General features: G+C 32.9%; 1 protein-coding gene across 1 annotated transcript; it reads right to left on the bottom strand.

Moving 5' to 3' along the window:
- Positions 1-5,038: 5,038 nt before the first annotated feature.
- Positions 5,039-6,934, bottom strand: LOC107928149 (secoisolariciresinol dehydrogenase). The gene is made up of 2 exons (XM_016859335.2): positions 6,664-6,934; positions 5,039-5,937 (listed from the first exon to the last, which is right to left on the bottom strand). Exons 1-2 carry the CDS (start codon positions 6,690-6,692, stop codon positions 5,142-5,144), a joined length of 825 nt encoding a protein of 274 aa, XP_016714824.2. The 5' UTR covers positions 6,693-6,934; the 3' UTR covers positions 5,039-5,141.
- Positions 6,935-8,837: the final 1,903 nt, after the last annotated feature.

Raw genomic sequence — 8,837 nt, 5'->3', positions numbered from 1 at the left:
GTTTTATTTTTATTATGTGATTTTATTATTCTCTTTTCTTTAATTTTAATTAATTAATTAATTATTTTATTTTCCTGTTCAATGTTCTTATTTCTATTTATTATTATCTTTATTTATTCTCTTTAGTAATTTTATTCTTAGTTGTTTTAATATTAGCTTCTAATTTTTATTTCTACTGGATTTGATTACTGCTTATATTATTAATCTTCTTATTACTTATTTTATTACTATGAGTTTATTTTCTTCTTCTTTATAGTCTCTTCTATAATTATATTCTTCTTCTTCTTTTTCTTTCCCTTACTCTTATCTTCTTCCTGCTTATTTTATTCATCGATTGGATTCTAGTGTTTAGCTACGCGTTTGATCTTATACTTTTTTATTGGATTCGACTTTCACCTTATCCCTATTTGAATTATTCCAATACGTCAATCCATGCCTTTACATTGAATACTGGAGTCGTTTTTGGTGATATTTTATTGCAGGACACCATGATGAACACACGTAGCAAGTCTAAAGGTACCATCCCTGTTTTGAAAAAGTGTAAGACCCAAACACACGCAGCAAGTCCAAAGTTGTTATCCATGTTTCGAAAAAGCGGAAGACCCTTGGCACGACCTCCTCATCGAGTGCCTCTGCCGAGGCCCGCCACCACTAAAATCTGATTTTCAGCGGGCCTCCAAGAGGACTTCTTTCAGCTACTTCGACTACGACCACTCTGCTTAAGCAGATGTATTGATTAGGCTGCTTTGGAGCAGGTCCAGTTAGTTGATCATGTTCGAGCCTTTATTACTATAGCCTCGTGAGACCGATTTTTCTCCATCATTGAGCCCACATACATGGAGCTAACTTTAGAGTTCTGCTCGACAATCACTCTACAGCATGTCATGACGACTTATAATGAGCCGGGCACTATCACTTTTTGACTCGGTGGCCTGGTGCACCATATGAGTGTCCCTGAATTCGATGCTGCTTTGGGACTATCGACTGAGGAGTTTATGAGTGCTGAGAACTTCCTCCTTCTACATCGGCACATTCAATACTCACCATCTAGTTGTTGGGTAGATCTTACGGTGAGTATGACACCTTAGACGCGAGTCACTCGAAGGCAACTTCTCTCCCTCCAGTTTTACGGTATATTCATGCCCTTTTAGCTCATACTTTGACCGGTAGGAGAGAGAGAGCACTGGAGCTATCAGTACCATCGATGCATATTTTTTATGGAGCATGGCCACTAGGCATATTTTTTATTTAACCTACTTCATCGCCCTCGCCTTCCGCCATCAGACAGACCGCAACAGGAAGGGTCCTATTTGTTTAGGCCTTTATGTAACTCGACTCGCTCGAAACTTCGGTCTCCCTGACACACCAGAGTAGTCCTCCACGCTTACACTCACCGACCAGATGTCTCCACAGGGACTATCGAGCATGACCCATATGAGGATGATCGAGCAGCTTCGTGAAGTAGATCATCCTCAGTATTGATTATTTCATTCTGACTCTCAAAATGAACCCGAGGACTTCACTGATGATGTCCCTTTCCATCACGAGGACCCACCTCATCTTCCACCTTCTAATTACCATAATGTTTCTTCTACTGCTACATTAGTGGACCTCTTTGAGCGGTTCACTCACTTTGAGCAGCACTACTTTTAAAGGTTCGATAGCATTGTCGCGACACTGCAGTAGATCTGTTAGCACCTCCATATCCCTTCTTCGGCACCGACGACTCACCCTATTGATGCCTTCGATGATGAGGATCATTGATTTTATTTATTTTTATTTTATTATTAGTTTGCTCAGAATCATGCACTACATCTACATTTGTCTATAATTCCGCTTTTCACCATTCTGGCAATTTCATTCAATATTTAGGGCAGTTTCAGTTTTCTCCCTCTCTTATCATATTCTGTTTATATTGTGATTATATCTGTTTGTACATTGAGGACAATGTACATCTTAAGTGTGGGGAGGTTATTTATATAATTATTAGAACATCCTAAATTATGTCTTGTATTTAAGTAATTTTCTCATACTTTCATTAGAATGAATTTTTATCGATTTAGAATTTTGTTTGATGTGTTTTAGATTAACTTGTCAATAATTATGTATTGGTTGATTTAAACTTTAAAAAATGAGAGAATCAAGCATGATAAGTTATTTTTCAGTAATTAAAATTTTTAGGATGTTTCCCTAAATTGAAATACTACCTTGAAGTTTGAGATTTGCAAGATTGACATCAAAAACCATGATTTTTTGTGAGATTTTGAGCCTTTAGAGCATACATTTTTTGCTCAGTTCTTTTTATTGTTTATGAGTGTGTCAATTTGATTTGTTATTCTAGAACTTGCTTCGATTATGCATATCGAGACCACACCTTTGATTTGATATACTGAGATGATAAAGACACTTAAGTTTTAACCCACTTATCCCATAAAAAGCCTACCTACATAATTAACCCTTAGTGAACCCCGTTGAGCCTAACACATCATTTCTTAAATTACCCATTAATGTTAACCCATAATTCATTTTTTGTTCATTGAGATTTTTTCCATTTTATTGACCCCCTTTTTGTCGAGATTTGATTGAAACAAATAAACAGAGTTTAACTGGAAAATTATTTTTCAAATTTGACTGAAATAGGAGTTATACTCAACATCAGCAATCATAACCTTGGCTCCATTTTTGACAAATAGTTTGGATGTACACTCTCCTAAGCCACTGGCACCACCAGTTATCAATGCCACCTTGCCATCTAGCCTGTACAAAATAAAGAAGAAACAAGGTTTAGATACTATTTGATAGGTAAAAGTGCTTGTAAGGTCCCTCAATTATATGAACCATATCAAAATAGTTCCTCTATTATTAAATAGATAAACTTAGCCCCTATATTATTGTTTGATTCCTTGTAATAGTATATAGACTAATTTGATCCATTTAACAATAGAAGGATTAATCTGATCTAACCTCTATAATAGAATGATGTAGTACATTCACCAAATTCTATATCATCTTTTAAATACATGAAAATACTTAACGAAATTTTTTGTTAGACTTTTTTCACTTTGAAAACACATTGGTAAGCCTATTCTAAACTCTATCATGTTTAAGACAAGTAGGTTCTTTTTTACAGAAATACAACATATTGATTTTAATGTTTTGTATTGAATTCATTTAGGTCTGTCAAATTTGATCTTAATGTAAAAATTCGATTCGAATAATCTAAATTTAAATTCGATCAAATCAAACTTGTTCTTAAAAAGTCAACAATTCAGATCTATTCAACTTGAACCTGAATATAACTCGAATAAAAATTAATTTGAATAAAAATTATTTAAATATGAAATGACTCAAACTTAAAATATAGAGATAGGTAACTTAATACGACCTAAATTGTGATGAATTGAAATATCTAAAATGACTTTTTGGAATCTTAGGATTTAGTACCTCTTGGTTATGGAAGAATCGGAGCTCATTGTACTCGTGATGAAAATAGACCCTCCCCTCCCCTTTCCTTTTTCTTTTGATTTCAATGATTGGGATGCTGTGTTTTCTCTTTATAACTTCAGGGAGTGACATTGTTCGTAAAATTCAACAATGGTATCGACGTTATTTGAACACTATCATTACTTTCTAATATATCTTTTAGAATATTATATTTAATGTCCCAATAATCTTGCACCCAAAAAATCGGAACTCTTCCATTTTTAAGGCTTTCACGTCTACAAATATGGCAACACATTTCCCATGACTTTTGCTTGGACTTATATATTTAGAAAATAGAAAGTAATATTTTTTATTTTATATGTATTATGATTATCCAATTATTTGATTAAATCAGATGTAATAATTAACACAAATTCAATAACAAATACTTTAATATCAAAATCAAATAATATACCTATGACATTTTGTATATAAAATAAATATTTTTATTTTACATGTATTTAAGAAACTCATGAACATTGAACCCTATGTAATGGTCTAATGGTTAAGGATGTTCACCACCCCAAGTGTAGCTTAGGTTCAAGTTGCACTAGTCGTGTTGATTGTTTGGATTTTGTTCTATTATTGTAATTCTAAAAAAAAAACTCACGAACACTAAGTTATGCTCATGCCATTTTTTTTAAAAATACAAAAACATGAACACTATGTATCTCTTTGGTTGGTAAATGGGAGTCTCCACATGAATTGTATCTATTAATGAGCAATTGTAAAATTGATAATTTACAAGTTGATTAAGAAAATAAAATTTTTGAAGGTAATGAATGTCTTAATTATATTAATATCTAATATGCAAATAAGATAAAATAAAACGTAATAAATGTTTAGAAGCAATTCACAAGATTTAACAATAATAATATGAATAAGCTAGAACAATTATAACTCTTGGTTTAATTCATTCACAATCACGCTTTAACAAATGTTCTGACAATTTCTTGGATGTCTGTTATATAAGGATATCTAGTTAGCATGCTTTTACGTTTTTTCTTCTGTTTTTTTCTTCTTCCTTGTGTTCTTTAGCTAAACCTTTAGAAATTTCTAAGTTGGAATCGTTAACAAAGAGTTTCCAGTATCTACCTAACGTCATTGTTAGTACTAATTTACTGGTAATTTTTGGTAAACCCTTAGATTATTATCAAAGGAATTTATGTATTTAAAGTAACGCATGCATAGGTTTTAGAATTGTTAGTTAGGAAGGAAACTTCCTGATTGTGTTTTGCATGTAACCTATTCATGCATGCATGTTAATTTTCAGTAGTTTAATGACCTGATAGATATAATTCTCTCTCTTGTTACCTCGAGAAGCTAATGATGGTCCAAGCAACAAGGGCAAATGATTTGCTGAGTAGATTATTGTATTAGACTTTTTGGTGAGTTCCTTCTTACTTCCTTGTGTTATAAAATCATTTACCCGTATAAAATATGTAAGACAAGCGTTCCCTCTCAATGATGTAGTGTGTAGATCTGGTTATGGTGGTACTAAACCAAAGTTGTCAGTAAATAGTGCCTGGATTAGAAGATGAACTTAATTTGGTCATTTGAACAACAAAACAAATAGTATTGATCAAATCCGACCATACAATTTATTACAAGTGAAATTTAAGAAAACATTCAAAGAGTAAAGCTGAAGACTTGTTGGTTTATTCAGAAAGTGCTGCGAATCCCATCTTCCATGATTGATTGTTAACACTATACGCTCCATCGACTGGTAAATTAACACCACTGATAAATTTAGCCTCATCACTTGCCAAATAGAGTGCTGCATGCGCAAAATCTTCAGGCTCCAATACGGTGCCTTTCAACACGGCTGAAACCGCAACCATCTCCTCTCCTTTCTTCTTATCGACATTCCCAATTGCTTTTTGTAACATTGGGGTCACAATTCCATTAGGCGAAATGCAGTTAACTCTAATTCCATGCTCACCTAACTCCACGCTCAAGCTCTTCGTCAACCCTGCTATGGCATGCTTTGATTCCTTGTATGCATGGGGGAGACCGAAGGAGATTTTTGAAGCAAGACTTGCTGTGAAGAGTATGCAACCTTTCTTAGCCGGAACCATGACCCTGGCAGCATACTTGGCACCCAAGAAACCACCCAATACATTGACATCGAACACTCTCTTGAAGTCCTCAGTACCGGCATGTGTCACTCTTACCTCATTGTCACCAGGAATGCCTGCATTGTTGAACATGATATCGAGCTTTCCATACTTGGAGACAGCCAAGTTTACGGCATTTTCGACGTCAGATTCGCATGTTACATCACAGTGGACATAGCTAATGTTTTCAGTGCCAAGCTCTTGGCAAACGGAGTGGCCCAGTTCGTCTTGAATATCAGCGATCAAAACCTCGGCTCCGTTTTTGACAAATAGTTTGGCTGTACACTCTCCTAAGCCACTGGCACCACCAGTTATCAATGCCACCTTGCCATCCAGCCTATACCAAATAAAGAAGAAACAAGGTTGAGATACTATTTGATAGGTAAAAGTGCTTGTAAGGTCCCTCAATTATAGGAACCATATCAAATTAGCTAGTACCTCTATTATTGAATAGATGAACTTAGCCCCTATATTATTGTTTGTTTCCTTTTAAGTTTGATCCATTTAATAATAGAAAGAATAATTTGATCTAACCTCTATAATAGAAGGACGTAGTAAGTACATTCACCCAATTCAATATTATCTTTTAAAAGATTGATTACATCAACATACTTAACTAAACTTTTGGTTCGACTTTTTTCACTTTGAACACACATTGGTAAGCCTAGCCTATTGTAAACACTATCATATTTAAGATAAGTAGGTCCTTTTTTGACAAAAATACAGCATATTGATTTTAATGTTTTGTATTGGATTCGATTATATCAGTCAAATTTAATTCTAATCTAAAAATTCGATTCAAATAATCTAAATTGAAATCAGATTAAATTAAACTTATTCTTAAAAAGTTAACAACTCAAATCTATTCAACTTGAACTTGAATATGAGTTGAATATAAAATTGACGTGAATAAAAATGATTCAAATATGAAATGACTCAAACTTAAAATATAGAGATAATTAACCTAGCACAACCTAAAGTGGGATGATTCTCAAAAATTCACCTACTTTATGGAATTGAAATATCTAAAATATGACTTTTTGGAATCATAGGATTTAGTTACCTCTTGGTTATTGAAGAATCGGAGCTCATTGTCTTTGTGAAGAAAATAGACCCTTCCTTTCCTTTTTGTTTTGATTTCAATGATTGGGATGCTGTGTTTTCTCGTTGATATTCTGCTCTTTATAACTTCAGAGAGTGCGACATTTTTCTTAATACTCAACAATGGCAACAACCTTTTTTGAACGCTTTCATTAAAATATATTAAAATAATTGAACTCCAACCATCTTGCGTCCAAAATAATTGAACTCCATTGTTAAGGCTTTAACGTACAAGAAAACATTTCCCATGAGTTTTGCTTGGACTTATAAATTTAGAAAATAGAAAGTAATATTTTTTTATTCCATACGTATCATGATTATCCAATTATTTGATTAAACAAGATCCCGTAATTAACACAAATTCAATAGTAAATACCTTACTATCAAAATCAAATAATATACCTATCACATTTCATAAATATATAATAAATATATATATTATATATTAATCTACAATTGTAAAATTAATAATTGACAAGCTGGTTAAGAAAATAAAATATTTGAAGATGATGGATGTCGTAATTAAATTAACAACTAATATACAAATGAGATAAAATAAAATGCAATGAATGTTTAGCATCAATTCACAAGATTTAACAACAATAATATGAATAAGTTAGAACAATTACAACTCTTAGTTTAATTTATTCACAGTCATGCTTTAACAAATGTTCCGGAAAAATTTCATGGCAACTCGATTATTTATTAATTGGAATCTAAAATCATAAGCTCTTTTGAGATATTATATTTATCACTTGGAAAAACGTGCATATTTCTATGTCAACATTTAATTAAGGATTCCTTAGAATTTATATGAAGTAACAGGGACGGGTCTGTTTGAAATAATTTAATCATATAAATCTAAAGTTATGCAAGGTAATAGTGTTATTTTGGAATTATTACGAACTTTTAATTTGTTCTTGTTTGGATATAAATTAAGCATACATCTTCCAAGTATTGTATCCATTAATCACCATCCAGTTGAGATTAAGCAATTAATTTTAATGCAGTCAAACATATTTTAATATATGAACAACATAAATGATTTTATTTAGAAGCATAAATAGTTGAGGCAAACAACATCATAAACATGATTTGAACAAATTGAATCACGAAATTGCAACCATCCTAGCTGAAACAATTTAAGTCATTATCATTAATGAAAAAGCAATCAAATAATTTGCAAACATGTTTATAAACTAATAATAATTTAAAGAGAAAGGAAGAAGAAACTCTGAGATGAATTCGGTGATCTCCTGAGAATTATCCGTGGTGGCTTCCTCCGATTTTCATCGTTGCTCCAATGCAAATTACTCGTCAAGATGGCCAACCAAGAGAGCTTTTCTCTCAAGAACTAGTTACTAGGGGAACTCTCAAAGTGAGAATGAGAAAATTGAAAGGAAATGGAAGCCTTTAGGCATGGAAGAGAAAGGAGAGTGAAGTGAATGGGTTGAACGAATGAATGATGAGTTAAGTAGTGAATGAGAGTGATGTTTATACATGAGGGAATGATTGAAAGTTAGCTAAAAATAACATGAACATCCCTTAAAAGTCTCTCAGGCCGACCATATTTCATGGAAAGATGGGTTGATTATATCATGATTCTAGCTTGATTTTTGCTTGATTAAAAGCATGGGTTGTATAACATCTATAGGATATGACCAGGGTTGATTTGTGATTTTTTTTAAACATGTAAGGACCCCTAATTAATTGTTCCAAAGTTGGTTGGGCTGCTCTACCAAGTCATTTTCGAATTTGAGTTTCTTTCCCCCTTAATGGACGGTTTGGGCTTCAATGTGAAAGGCAGACTTATTCTTTTCAACAACTCACTTCCAAGCTGGGTTAGAATGAATTCTTTGAGTCCAATGCCTTAGCTTTGTTGTCCCATGCTGATTGATACTTAGCTTGTAACATCCTGATTTTGGGGCTAGATGGAACAGTGGTTTCGGGACTACAAATCCGACAAGGAAAAAACTATTTTAAAATTATAACATGGGTTGCATTATGATAGGAAGGTTGCATGAAAATACTGATATGGTAAAATAAGGAAATAAAGTGATAAAAAGGGTAATTGAGTTATGTCAACATTGGAAAGTATATTATGACATATTAATCCAAGAAAGGATTAAATTGCAA

The sequence above is a fragment of the Gossypium hirsutum genome, chromosome D01 (genome assembly GCF_007990345.1).
Source record: "Gossypium hirsutum isolate 1008001.06 chromosome D01, Gossypium_hirsutum_v2.1, whole genome shotgun sequence".
NCBI lineage: Eukaryota > Viridiplantae > Streptophyta > Magnoliopsida > Malvales > Malvaceae > Gossypium > Gossypium hirsutum.
This window is presented reverse-complemented; position numbering and strand designations above follow the sequence as displayed.

What these genes read in the sequence shown, in the direction of transcription:
- LOC107928149 (XM_016859335.2), bottom strand. Translation starts at nt 6,692, where the DNA reads ATGAGCTCCGATTCTTCAATAACCAAGAG. An exon ending in GATTCTTCAATAACCAAGAG is followed by an intron (nt 5,938 to 6,663) that starts GTAACTAAATCC and finishes TATTTGGTATAG; the next exon opens with GCTGGATGGCAAGGTGGCAT.